This window comes from Lepisma saccharinum, chromosome 8, assembly GCF_977018435.1.
Source record: "Lepisma saccharinum chromosome 8, izLepSacc3.1, whole genome shotgun sequence".
NCBI lineage: Eukaryota > Metazoa > Arthropoda > Insecta > Zygentoma > Lepismatidae > Lepisma > Lepisma saccharinum.
The window spans coordinates 6,902,532-6,917,132 of record NC_139236.1 but is presented as its reverse complement, the minus strand read 5'-3'; the positions used below and the strand labels follow the sequence as shown (position 1 = coordinate 6,917,132).

The following is a 14,601-nucleotide window of genomic DNA, read 5'->3' as shown; positions in this document are numbered from 1 at the left end:
CTGCTGTGACGCCACACTAATATGGTCCCTTACACTCCAAGGAGATGATGGTGTTTCGGGAGTTGGCACACGAATTTCTTACGAGTTGGCAATCTTGCACGCTTTCTGTGAAATTCGCGAAACGTAGCATACCACGCAAGGCGCAAAAGCTTAGCAGGCTTTTTTCTGTGAGATGCTTAAGCTGAAAAGCTTTTGAAAATGCTATCATCTTCACTTCCTTCCTCCTTCCATTAAATGAGCCTTGGGTCTACAAACATGGCAGGCTCCGCAAGTAATTTATTCGCTGGCCATCTAAACTTTCTCTCTATGTTGATGCAATAGTAAGAACCTAATTGTAGACGAGAATAATAATGCTTCAAAAGTGTATATTGACGCATAATCGAAACTTTTTGTTATTTTTTATATCTTTTATGTTACAAGTAACAACTATTTGGTTACACAAGCAAATTTATATAAATTAAAAGTATATATAGGTTGGGGTTTACTTGCAGTAAAGTTAACTATGCGTGCAGGTGATTAGTGAGACTTCGAAACACATTGTGTACCATTGATATTTGATAAACATCATAGGGAAAATCAATCGAAACGTAAACAATGGGACAGGTAAGAAAAGAAAATCGTGTGTATATAAAAACAAATGTTCAGATATCCAAAAAAACTTGTATCAGTTATTGGCATTTGAGTTTCTGTGCTTGTATTTCATTTTACACACTAGCCTTTGTGAATTTTGGTCCTTCAAAATTCACATTAATGCTCATGCGAATAATCAGGCAGGCATCAATGTAGTGCATGTTATTATCATTGCTCCTTACCACATTCGAATTTCGTCATAGTGTCAAGTAATGTTTGGAAAAATACATAATTAAATCCAGATATGTATTGCGGTAAAGGGTAAGTTTAGAACCAAATTCGCCATTCGGCCTTTGAGAATTTTTTTTTTTATGGGAGGGGGAGGAGTGCGGTGGATAAATAGCTGATTCAAGCTGTACTCGCTTGGTGATTCTGAAGTATCATTAACTTGTTTACCGGATGAAGATCTTAAATGATAACACATTCAATAGTCCTGTTTTGCTGGGAAGTTTGTTTACTTAAAGGTCGAATGATGATTTTATCATAGCGTTCATGTTTGTTCATAAGCGATGCTTACAAACAAAATACAAGGCCCAAGTTCCTTTTGTTTTATTGCGATTTCATCATGCTACAAGTGCAATTTTTACATGGATAGATTTCGATTTACGTCTGTTAACACATACTGTGGAGTTTTAACGATTGCTTAAGATTTTGTTCAATATATGCTTTCGTGGTTAGGTTAAGCAGGTCAGGTTTGGTTCTCATAGCATTAAAATAAAGTCCCTAATACACTCTACTAAGGTTCCGATTTACTTCTACATTCATTCCCACTAGTCTAGAATACTTACTGTCGCTTGTCAACCGAGAATACCTTGTCCATGGGAAGTGCACAGGCTTGCATAAGGTAATTTTTAACTTTATTTTTTCAAGATAAATACTTTTTTTTTCGAATCCAAACAGTGCTCATTACTTTAAGGAAGGTTCAAAGGGAAGATTTTACAATACCGGACAATTCCCCGATTTTGTTGATTTTACAATACCGGACAATTCCCCGATTTCGTTCATATTTCGCATACTCAATAATTTAGGGCTCCTAATCAAGAAACTGCAGTTAATGTTTGGCGGTGACATGTAGAATTTCGAAAAAGAGGATTGCAACCTACAATGCACGATTGCTCATTACAGTGCCCCCCAAACCATTCACGATTAGGTTAGGTCAGGTTAGGCAAACATAGTTAAAATTTGGGGTCGTAGTAATATCAGGAATGTATATTTCGTTTTTTAAATATTGGAAACCGAAAATCTTCCGGTAAGTAATGAGCAATCGTGCATTGTCGGTTGCGATCACGGACCCCCTTTTTTTAAAAATTCTACACTTGACCGCCAAACATTAACTGCAGATTCGTGATTAGGAGCTCTAGATTATTGAGTATGCGAAATATGAACGAAATTGGGGAATTATCTGGTATTGTAAGATCGCTTCGGTTCAATGATTTCCAAAATTCTACGATAATTAGTTTTTCTGCTTTTTTTTTAAAAAAAAATAATCATAAAACAATCCGAACAGTTACCAAAAATAATGTACACTTAACCCTCATGTAATGCTACAAGGCAAAATTTAACATATATAAATGTCATCAGCGTGGCTAGGTTGTTGTGCACCAAGTATTGTACAATGCCAACGAATGCTATGCTGAGACACATGTACGGAATGCCTTTTTTTGCTCTAGCTAGATACAATAGCGGTCATTGCTCTGTGCTGTGCCACTGCAACCTGCCACGTACGCTCTGAGTTTTTAGTTCTGTGTTCAATATTTCAGAGATGTCTTCATCCGGGAGATAATGTCATTATCAGATGAAAATAATTGTGTGATTGAAGCCTTGGGGTAAAACCATTCAAAAATTTCACAGACAATAGGACATATTTTGGCCCAAGTTCATTTTCTTGTATTGTGATTTTATCATGCTATCTATGCATTTTTTACATGGTTCGATTTCGATTTACTTCTGTTAACAAATACTGTGGAGTTTTAGCAATTACTTTCATGTACTTCATGCAATTAGTACTTGGCAACAGCCATACGTTTACTATATTCTTAGTTACAAACTGACCTACCTAGGTCACATGTGTAAGGCATGAAGGAGTTTCCAGTGTTGGTTCACAAAATCTGTTCATTTACTGTGCGTTGTTCAGATGTGTACTTTCTTCTTGCTGCCAAAATGTTTGAAGATTTTTGTTCAGTAAATCAGGGTGGCAACAGACCTGGAAAACTGGGTAAAGTCGGGGAATTTGAGGTGTTAAAAAAGTGAGGAAATTTTATCTTGATTGACTTTTTTTAGATATTGTTATGGAACTCTGCACGGGAACAGGAAATCTTGTTGCTAAGTTTCGGCCTCAACTTTTAGGCCCCTTTTATGCACAACACAACCACTGTGCCAGAAGCAGTGATGGCAGGGGAGATAGAGAGAGAGAAATTTCCGGAGGGGCAGAAAAATGTGTTAAGCCTCTAAATATTACTTGGAAAATGCATTGAATTATCACTTTTTTGTCCGTATGGGAGTAGTAAGGGGACAGAACTGTCAACAGATGGAGGGGATGGGAGCAGGTGGCACCGTCCGATAGTTGTCGGATGTCGTAGTAAGGCATTTTGTTGGACAAACTGACGGAACATGGAAACAAATAGGCCCCATTGATACATACGATTTTTGTCGAATATCGGCACCCGACAAAGTATCTCACTACAAAGTGCGACAGAAATTGCATACATGACACTCTTATGGAATTGATTTTTGTTGGATGTCTTCGGACTGCAACATCCAACGCATGCATAAACAAGAACTTTATACTGCAATTATGCTGCTGGAATTTTATTGCTCTTCTGGCTCACTTCACCTTATTTAATGTAGCACTGCTTACGAAGGTTTTCTTTCATTATCCTGATGTATTACTGGTTTCACACAAGTTAACATGCATTTACATTGGCATTGCACTATTCTTAGATATCAAAAAGAATCCAACAAAACAGAATATATATTGAATACTATCACCAAAAAGTGAAACATAAATCTGCATTGGTGAACGTTATAAAAATTGGCAAGTGCATGCTCCCAACCTCAGATTTACTGCAACACTAGTATTACAATGAAATTAACGCCTCTCACTGAGTGAAGTTAATGTCCAATATTATGAAATAAAATACTAATAATAAATACATAAATATTTTAATATCATATTTATTCGAATCATTCAATCATAAAAGCATATCACTTTCTTCAAGAATTGACTTCTCTCTGCCAGCCCTGCTAAATTTTCACTTTTCATCTACTGATTTATACGAGGGATGCCCGGAAAGTAATTTCCAATTAGTAGGGACCTTGATTTTTTGCAAACGCGAAAACCGTGGAAAATGGTAATTGCTGCGAAGTTGTGTTTATGAAAGTGCAGTGATGTCTGGACACATTTTTCGCCCATTCAAAATAACGCGAATTTAGCATAAAATGCAAATTGTTGGAGTTTTTAGCGATTTTTAAAAAATATATATCCTAAAACAACGAAACATTCCGTGAAATCAAACATTCTTGTCTTTTCAAGGCTTAAAGAAACAAAATGTGCCATATTTGTGTACATAGTGCAAGTTTTCCAACATTTTATTCAACAGTAAACTATAATGCTTGTTATGCATGGAATAATTCCGACAGCCACTTTAAACCATGCATTTCTCATGATTTTTCTAACTTCTATCAAAACAATTTGATTACAGAGCAAAGTGGCAGGGTTCTAACAGGAAATCGAGTGTGTATCTACCGTCACCTGGGAGCCGCATCTTCAGTATTTGTCGCACGAGATGTGTTTTGAATTACCAAGCCAAGTGCGCACTATCGGCATTTGTTGAGCGAGAAATAATGGAGCTCAGTCGTTAGTGCATCTGACTACCATGCTAGAGACCCGGGGCCGATCTCCAGCAGGGGAGTACTGGAATCTTTTCGACCTGTTCAAACTGCTCCGGCACCCACCCAGTGTTGTATCAAGCAGGGTACCTGGAGGAAACTTTGGGCGGTAAAGGTAGCCAGGAGCATGGTGCTGATTACATCACCTCCACCTTCAGCCGTGATCAAGAAAGTGTGGGGCCCTAAATCCACACCCCCTAGATGCCTTCATGGCTTAGTGCTAAAAACAGGGGAGCACTTTACTATTACTTTTACTTCATCAAAAATCTGTTCCAACATATCAAACTTTCACGAAAATACGTAGACCATGTGTTGGAGTTGCGTTGATTCTTGTAAGAAAACACAATCACAAATGCACACACTGATTCTTTTGAGACATCTATTTTCTACCTGTAATACACTAACTACCATGAAGTATCACTGAAAGGCAATTTTAATCACTTTAGACGACGTATGTGCTTAGTAATGTCCAGCTGTGGTTATCGCGATTCGCGCCATGTTGCTTCTCTCTCACTAACCGTTTTCTTTGCTTGGCACCCACGCACAGCTGATACATGGACTATATACGCCATCTCTTGAGAACAAAAGTAATTTAACCCACATCATCAAAACCAAATAATGAAAACAAGAACACATTCCTATACATATTCCCCCCTCTTGATTGGATAAATTCCAATCAACAGATTTGCTAATTCAATTGTCATTAGGTAAGGGAATCAATTTGTTCACTGGTCTTTTAGTAAAACCAGTTGTTGATCTAATTTTTGCCACATGCACTACACCGTCTTTACCAGGAAACGTCTCTTCCACTACTGCTATTTTCCATGTAAGTGGAGGTGCGTTTTCTTCTTTGACCAGAACCACCATGCCTGGTTGAAGATTTTCTGTTGAAGCCGTCCATTTACGATGCTGTTGTAGTTCGTGGAGATAATCCTTCGACCATCTTTTCCAAAAATGTTGTTGTAATTGCTGAATGTGTTGCCATCTAGAAAGACTGTTTTGGGGCAAGTTAGTTAAATCAGGCTCAGGTATGGACATGAGAGGTGAACCTATAAGAAAGTGACCAGGTGTTAAGTAAAAGGTGTCACTGGGATTATCAGATATTGAGGTCAGGGGTCGGGAATTGAGGCATTCTTCAATTTGCGTTAACAATGTTGCAAGCTCTTCGTATGTCAAAGTAGCATTTCCCACTATCCTCTTAAAGTGATGTTTCATAGACTTTACAGCGGCTTCGCACAATCCTGCAAAGTGGGGCGCGTTAGCTGGAATGAAGTGCCAGTTGATTCCATCTTTTATTGCAAAATCTTCTTCAAGTCCACCTTTTAGCTGTTCTGCTTTGAAGAGTTGACTGAGTTCTCTCAGTTCTCTATTAGCTCCAACAAAATTAGTCCCGTTGTCACTGTATATGTTTTGACATTTTCCTCTTCTAGAAACAAATCTGCGTAGAGCAGCGATAAATGCGTCTGACGTTAAGGAAATAACTGCTTCAATATGCACTGCTTTAGTAGCCATGCACACAAATATAGCTACATATCCCTTGGTAGTGATTCTGCTTCTTCTGTTTGTTCTTATGATGTAAGGTCCAGCATAATCTACTGCTGTATTTAAAAATGGACGTGATGGTGTGACTCTTGGGCTTGGTAATTGTCCCATGAGTTGATGTGACGCCTTGGCTTGCAACTTAAAACATATTAAGCATTTATGCAAGACAGATCTTACTGTTTGTCTGATATGTGGAATCCAGTATTCCTGTCTTAAAGAGCTTATCAACAATTGAGGCCCTGCATGTAATAAACGACGATGTTCTGATTCAATTATGAGTTGCGTCAGATGATGTTTGGTAGGCAAAATTAATTGATATTTGCTCTCATATGGCAATTCTGAATTTTCGAGTCTTCCACCAACTCGTAACAGCTGTCTGTCATCAATAAATGGATGAAGATCCTTGATAGGACTATTTTTTGATACTTGTTGTCCTTCTTCTAAGTCATGAATTTCTTGTGGAAATGAAATGCGTTGCACAATTAAGATACATTTCATCAGTACTGCACGTAATTCAACATAAGAAAAGTTTCCTGTTCTCTTTGAAACAGGATTCTTAACATTGTAAATGAATCTGTAGCATGTTGCTACTACACGAAGCAATCTCTGTAATGTGGAAAATCTCAGCATGAAATCTGCTTCTGTTCCATGTATCTTGCTAAACATTGATGTAACTATCTTCCTTTGTTCTGTTATGCATTTTTCAAGTTCGCTATTTTCCATAACATGTAATGGCCATGTATCTTCTTTTAACCACGTAGGTCCATTCCACCAAATTTCCGAATCCTTGAGGGCTCTTGGTTCTACTCCCCTTGTTATCAAATCTGCTGGATTACACTTAGATGTGACATGATGCCATTGGTTAATAACAGAAAGTTCCTGGATCTGTGCAACACGGTTACCTACGAAGGTTTTCCATCGAGTGGGGGACGCTGCTAGCCACCCAAGTACGATTTTTGAATCTGTCCAAAAATATGTACTGTCAATTGTAATTCTCAAAATTGGTGTTGTTTTCTTAACTAGTTTAGCTAATAGAAGAGCACCGCACAATTCTAGTCGTGGCAAAGTAACTTTTTTTATTGGCGCTACTCTTGACTTTGCGCACAGTAATTTAACATTGATTCTTCCTAACTCATCTCTTGATCTAATATAAATGCAACAACCATAAGCTCCTCCTGCTGCGTCGCAGAATCCATGTATCTGAATGTCATTTGTCTTTTCTGTTGTCAGTACAAATCTCTCTATTTGGATGTGAACTATATCTGGTAGTTGTTGATACAAATTCGTCCATTGGTTTCTTAAATCTGAATCTAATTGTTCATCCCACTCCAATTTACAACTCCAAAGTTTCTGCAAAAACATCTTGTATAAAATGACAGTTGGACTGATAAGTCCCAGTGGATCAAATATGGAGCTAACAATTGACACAACTTGTCGTTTGGTTATGTTCGTTAATGGTGAACAAAAGTCTCCATCTTTCGCTACTTTGCACGAAATTAAAAATTTGTCTGTTGATGGTTGCCAGATGAGGCCTAATGTGTTTATTTCTGCTTCATTATTGAACTGAAATGGTAAATGAACTTCTCTGTGTTCTTCTGGTACTGGTTGCACCAATTCCTCACAATTGGAGCACCATTTGCGTAAAATAAATCCACCTCGTTTCAAGAGTTCATTCAGTTCAGACTGTAAGTTGAGCATAGTTTCAATGTTATCACCTCCTGATGCTACATTGTCACAATAAAAATCCCTTAATAATATGCTGGATGCATTGGGAAAGTTTTCGTTTTCCTGTCTTGCAAGCATTTGTAATGCTGCAACAGCTTGGTACGGCGATGAGGTTAAGCCATAAGTTACAGTTAATAATTCATAAGTTTGTATTTCTTCGTTTGGTGATTTTCTCCACAATATTCTTTGATATTTAGTGTCATAAGGATGGACTCTAATGTTGCGAAACATCTGGGCTATATCTGCTGTAAAAACTATCGTGCGTTCTGAACCTCAGTACAATAGAGTATAGATCTTCTTGGACTGTAGGCCCTGTCATTAGAACATCGTTAAGGGATAGTCCACTGTCTGTTTTCGATGATCCATCAAATACAACTCTCAAAGGTGTTGTAGTACTTTCTCTAATAATAGCATGATGCGGTAGGTAATATGACTCCTTGTTCTCTTCATCAGTAGTTTTAATTTGCTTCATGTGGCCTAATGATTCGTAATTGTCCATGAATTCACAATAGTTCTGCCTGAGTGTTGGCTGTGTTGTTAATCTTCTTTCCAACTGATGAAATCTTTTGTCTGCTTGTTGAAACGAATTCCCTAATTCAGTATGATTTGGTTTGAATGGTAGCCTAACCATAAATCTACCATCCTTCTGTCTGATGGTTGTTTCTTGAAAATGCCTTTCACAATCCATTTCTTCTTTGCTCTTGGTCTTTGTGAATACTTCCTCTAACTCAAAAAACCTCTGTAATTGTAATTGAAGGCTATCTTCAGTACGTACAAAGCATGAAGTAACTGTTGTAGGTGCTTCACATTGTTGAGGCATAGCTCCTGCTAAAATGTATCCTAACTCTGTATCTTGAAGTACAGGATAATTTCCTATTCTTGTTCTTCTATCTGAACGTAGTAGCAAGAAAAATAGTTCAGATCCAATCAACAAATCTATGCTGCCTGGCTGATGAAATGAAGGATCAGCAAACTGAATATCCTTTGGAAGATTCCAAGTACTGCAAATCGATTACCTGTGTAGGCAAGTCGCCTGTGATTTTTGGTAACACAAGACACTTCACTGTTGTTGTATAATTAGACGTTCTAGACTGGATTACAACATCTACACAATGTTTAGTTTCAAGACACGAATTGTTTATTCCCTGAACTGGAACAACATAGTTTTCTTTCGTCAGTCGTAGTTTTTGCACTAATGATGTGGTTACAAAATTAGACTGACTCCCACTGTCTAAGAGAACTCTGCAATAATGAAATTGTCCATTGTTGCCCTTTACCTTCACTAAGGCAGTTGACAATAAAACTAGTGAAGTGTGTCTTTCTTTGACTGTACAATATGAAGATTGAGGTGCTTCATCTCTTGCCACATTGTTGCTTTCTTGAGGAGACACCCTGGAATTCAATAGTTGTCTATTGCTTGTATTGTTACTGACACTCGCCGATCTTGGTCTTTCAGGTGTATCCCTGTGCAAGAGAGTATTATGTTTCAAATTACAAATTTTACAATTTCCAGATTTACAAAATTTCACTGAATGTTTTGAAGATAAACAATTAAAACAAAGACCTTTCTTCTTCACAAATTCTTGTTTCTGTTTATAACTTGCCTGTAAGAAAGTCTCACATTGGTGCAAAGTATGATTTGCGGAACAGTACATGCACTGAATGTTAGTGGATGTTGATAAATACGTGTTGCTTTGTTTCATGAATTTACCTTGTTTATCATGTGATTGAAACTGCTTAGCATTGGTGTCACTATGTGTCGGTTTCATGTTTTCTAAAGCTTGACACCTGCACTCTACAAATGCAAATAATTCTGACAAGGTAGGAAAGTAATCATGCTCTTGTGATAATTCAAATTCCTTACGAGTATTGTAATCCAAATGAGATACAAAATGTTGTGATAAAATGACTTCATCCAAAGGCACCTCAAGTTTAAGAGCCTTTAAAGCATTCAGATTTGAGGTTGCTGTATTTACAAACTGTCTCAATTCATTTGCATCTTCTTTACGCACCGACTTTATGTGTAATAGTTCACTAACGTAATGTGATGCAATAAGCCTGCTATTATCGTATCTTTCAGTGAGCAAGTTCCATGCTACTGTATAATTTGCCTCACTGACTTGCAAGTTTGAAATGAGCTTACTGGCTTGTCCCTTTAAAGAGGACCGCAAATAATGAAATTTTTGTATTGCTGGTAATGTATTGTTATCATGGACCAACACTTTAAAATTGTCCTTGAATGGAAGCCAGTTTTCATAATTTCCATCAAAAGAGGGTATGGAAATCTTTGGAAGTCTAAGTTGAGACTGAACTGACGTAACAGAACTAGTACTAACACTGGGCTGATTCATTTGATCATGCCGCATCACTATTGTCTCCATTTGAGACCTAATGCTGTAGTACTTTTCTTCAAATTCTATTCTGTGAACTTCCTCTTCGGTTGCTTCCGATTGAAGTTCTAAACTGGTTTGAACGTCATTGAATTTGTCCAACATCTCTGTCAAGTGACTTAATCTCAATTTAATTTCCTGAACACTCTGTATATTAATGTCAAATGCATCGACGAATGCTTTCATACGGGTCAATTGCCCTTTGTAGCTTCCTCGCACAACTTTTAAACGTTTAATCTCTGCCTCTGTCATGGTGAAAGGATAACTGATAAGGTTTCACAATAATGCAATTAATGAACGTAATGTAATGTAAAGAAAGGAAAAGGAAATGGTACTAAAATGAGCCTGATTACCTGCAAACTTCAGCGCTGCCGATGTTGGACACACAATCGTCTCGCCGGTTGGAAACACTGCTGCACTGCTCGCACGAAGAATCAGCTGATTTCCTTCCCCGCCTTCTGAATATGCTTGCTACGCAATAAATTTAGTATCGAGATTCCGGAATGTCCCTTCTGCCACCCGCACGAAACGTTCAGTTCTTGAGACACGAATCCACACAACTGGACCACGCTATGTCAATGCAAAACTAGAACACACCGTTCACCACAAAGTTTACAGTTCACAAAGTCAGGTAGAGGTAAGACATCCAAGGCTTGGAGGACCATAAAAATGTTGGAGTTGCGTTGATTCTTGTAAGAAAACACAATCACAAATGCACACGCTGATTCTTTTGAGACATCTATTTTCTACCTGTAATACACTAACTACCATGAAGTATCACTGAAAGGCAATTTTAATCACTTTAGACGACGTATGTGCTTAGTAATGTCCAGCTGTGGTTATCGCGATTCGCGCCATGTTGCTTCTCTCTCACTAACCGTTTTCTTTGCTTGGCGCCCACGCACAGCTGATACATGGACTATATACGCCATCTCTTGAGAACAAAAGTAATTTAACCCACATCATCAAAACCAAATAATGAAAACAAGAACACATTCCTATACACCATGTGACCTACAATTTAAAATAATAGTTTAAAAGCACAAATTTTGGTATATTTGTCAGAAAAATGTTTTTAAACAAAAACACGAATTTTGGGAAACGTAACACTAACAAGTCAAAACCAGATAATACCAGTTTTTGGTGCCATAATATATCGGTATCTGTCACGTGAGATTTATTGATTTAAAATTTTTGGGTGCATCGCCACTTATGGTCATTATCCACCCTTCAGTATATACAGGGAAAATTCCATTATCTAAAACTAGAAAATAACTTTCCCAAAATAACTTCCTAGATATCAAACACTCACGACGAGGCATAGGCAATGTGACTTAAAATTTGAAACAGTAGTTTAAAAACACCATGAAGGTATAATTTCAGATATTTGCCAGAAAAATGCTCTAAAATGAAAATGTGAGTTTTTGGGGAAAATTACAGCCAATAGTTTAAATAAAAAAAAATACATCAATTTGAAAAAATAACATAAAATCAAAGTCCCTACCGATTAGGCATAAATAAAAGAATAATGTCAGTAGTAATTTATTGCATTAGTAACAGTTAGCCTTAACCTAATTTTCTGCATAATCACCACCGTTGTTCTGGTATTTGTCCTAGCATGGCACTAAATTTTGTATGTCCATGACATATGTGTCAGACAGCAAAGATTGGAACTATCTCTACTGCAGTGTAGCTGTCAAATCCTTGCCCTGCCAGAAACCTCTTAAGTTGAACAAAGAGATGAAAGTTGGTACCGTATCAATCCCTAAGATTGTATGTTTATTTTATTAAGTCTCTCTGAACGCTTCATGTTGACCAGGGCATTCACTTGTTTTTCTCAGCTGTCTCAAGCCTCTTAGGCATGTTTACAATGCATTGTGTTGTGCCATGCAAACCTCCTGAGCATTCAGGAACAGGTAACACTTCTGGTTATGGTGTCAGCGGTTTGCATGGTAGCAATTATAATAAACACGATTCGGCGATTCGGCATCGAGGAAGAGCTCGATGGCCAGGGAATATAGAGGTGAGACAAGCTGGGAAGTGACTGGACTTTGGGAATTGAGTTGGTAGAGAGAGGAGGTCAGCAAGGCAGGAGGTCGATAGTGGAAACACGCTTTGGTCAACAAGTTAGAAGCTTACAGAGGACTTCGCTATTTTCATTCAGCTCAGAGACTTCAGTTAGACAGGTAATTATCCTACACCCAGCCATGATACAGGTTCAACGGTTCACAAAATCCAACGAGTTGCCATTGTCTTTTCAGTAGTTTAATTCCTTTGTGTAATTTGTACCTTTCGCATGCCAAGCAATAACTCGTCATGTCAATGACGAGTGGTCTCATCAAGAGGATGAATGATGAGTAGTTTACATCACCCCATCAGTTAACTGGTTAACCTGCTAGATACTCTTAAGATCCCACGAACTTTAAGGTTCGTTACGTGGTGGAGATACGTGGGTCTTTTCATTTCTTACAGGAATGAAAAGAGTTTGTTAGCCAGTTTAAATTCAACCCCACCCCAAATCTCGTTACGTGGTGGAAATTTGGGCTTCTCATCCATTTCCTCGGAAATGCCATGAGAAAATAGAATGTTATCTAGTAGAGGTTTCAACAATCAGTTTTAAATTCAACCCCACCCCAAATATTGACACATGGTCAAATCCCACCCCAAAATTTTGCTCATTAGTTTAGTTTTTTTGGTATGTCCTTGCCAAAATTATTTTTGAAAATACATAGGGCTTAAAGTTTTTTGCATTAATGGGGGGAGAAGAATTTATATATGCCATGATAGATGTTTAGTCTAACATGAGGATAAATTCGATTAAATTTATCGACTCCAAGTTTGGGTCGGTAATCAGCGAAATGTAGAATGCGGAGGAACCTGCGCCCTAGCTCCGTCGCGGTTGCCCGCATCGGGCTGGCGCTTTGGTATCAGGAGCGTCCGGCATTCCGCATGGCGGAAGGTTCGATGTCGGATTTTAGGGAGGCCCATTTCATTAAAAATGTGGCCGGCCCAGGGACGTCCGTGGACGATTCCCTATCAATCTGCTCCTGGTAGCTCTGTGGTCCACTCACGAACCCGGTACCATGGCTACGACAAATTCCCACCTGGGAAATTTTTACCATCCAGAATTTTAAATAAGGAATAAGAATAAGGCATTTAGATTTGAAGATTTCTTGCATTGACAGTGATTTTAGAATTTTTTTTTACATAATCTTGAATACGAAAATTATTACAACGTTGGTCATGAGGATGCAGTAAGCTACAGTAAACAGTAAATGATTTTTACCCTTAATATTTTAATTAATTAACAACGTGGATTAAAAGTGGATTTTAAAGTTATTTATGAATGAGGAAAATAAATTAGTGCCACCGAGTCAGAGTCAATCAGCACTATGGTGCAGTTTAACGAGTCATGGCAGAGAGTATGCTTGTTTGAGTCAATATTTTGTTTTTGTTATTATTATTAATTGAAATTCCTTAAAAGTTTAATTTAAATTTTGTACAAAACTGACCGTAACTTGTAAATGATTTAGAATGCTTGAACTATAACTGCTAAGATTATTGCAACGAGGATATCACATTTTATACATATATAGTTTTGGGAACGAATAAGGCCCCGAGGACCACTCATTTATATTCTTAATGACTGAAGTCTCCTAGCACCTCATGAAGGGAGCTTAGATTAAGGAGATAGTCAAGTTTATACGAGATAGTCACTTGCCTTATGTTTACTTAACTTACGCATATATTGCCTGAAAATTTTAATTCATGTTAATATGTAAAGAGACGAAACGCTAATTATATTCCTCGACACGCATGTACAAGGTTCGTACCGTGATTTAGGGTATAAACCGCCCGATTAATTAAAAGTTCTAGTTGAGAAGTAATAGATGTATTAATAGGCTGCAGTGACGAGAGATGTCCGTTCACAGGTAAGCAGTAGTGACGAGAATGAATCCGTACACAGATATACATATACTTATATGCTTTAAGCAAAGTTAGGCACAGCCAACTTATTTTGAATAACTAGAAGAGAATTATGAGAGCATTACACGGCGTGGACGTTTCTCACATATTAACGAGATTTTTTTGTTAGTATATATTTATATATTTTTTTTCCTGTCCGAAACATTGTTTCGTTTGACAGTCGAATATTTATCCTTAGCACGTTGTAGATTCGAATGTTAAAAACTTTAAAATGCAGATTGTTTTAAAAGTTTAAATATAAATATTGCAAGTTTGCTCCAAGTTACGGTATTTATTAAAGTGAAACAGGTCTAATATTTTAAATCCACTCGCGTGACATAATAATAAGTTATAATAAAATAGCACTAATAATATTAAAGATTAAAAGCAGACTTATTATTTAATAATGTGCTTTAGGCACAAAAGTTTTTTGCAGTATGTAATAATACTAGCTCAGCGA

General features: G+C 37.5%; 1 protein-coding gene across 1 annotated transcript in view; it reads left to right on the top strand.

Moving 5' to 3' along the window:
- Positions 1–515: 515 nt before the first annotated feature.
- LOC145991365 (neuroguidin) overlaps positions 516–14,601 on the top strand; it is an 83,731-nt gene continuing 69,645 nt past the window's right edge. The window contains exon 1 of the mRNA XM_083127359.1: positions 516–603. Within this exon, the coding sequence (XP_082983485.1) occupies positions 595–603 (9 nt within the window). The 5' untranslated portion in view covers positions 516–594. The remainder of the gene's footprint in view (positions 604–14,601) is intronic.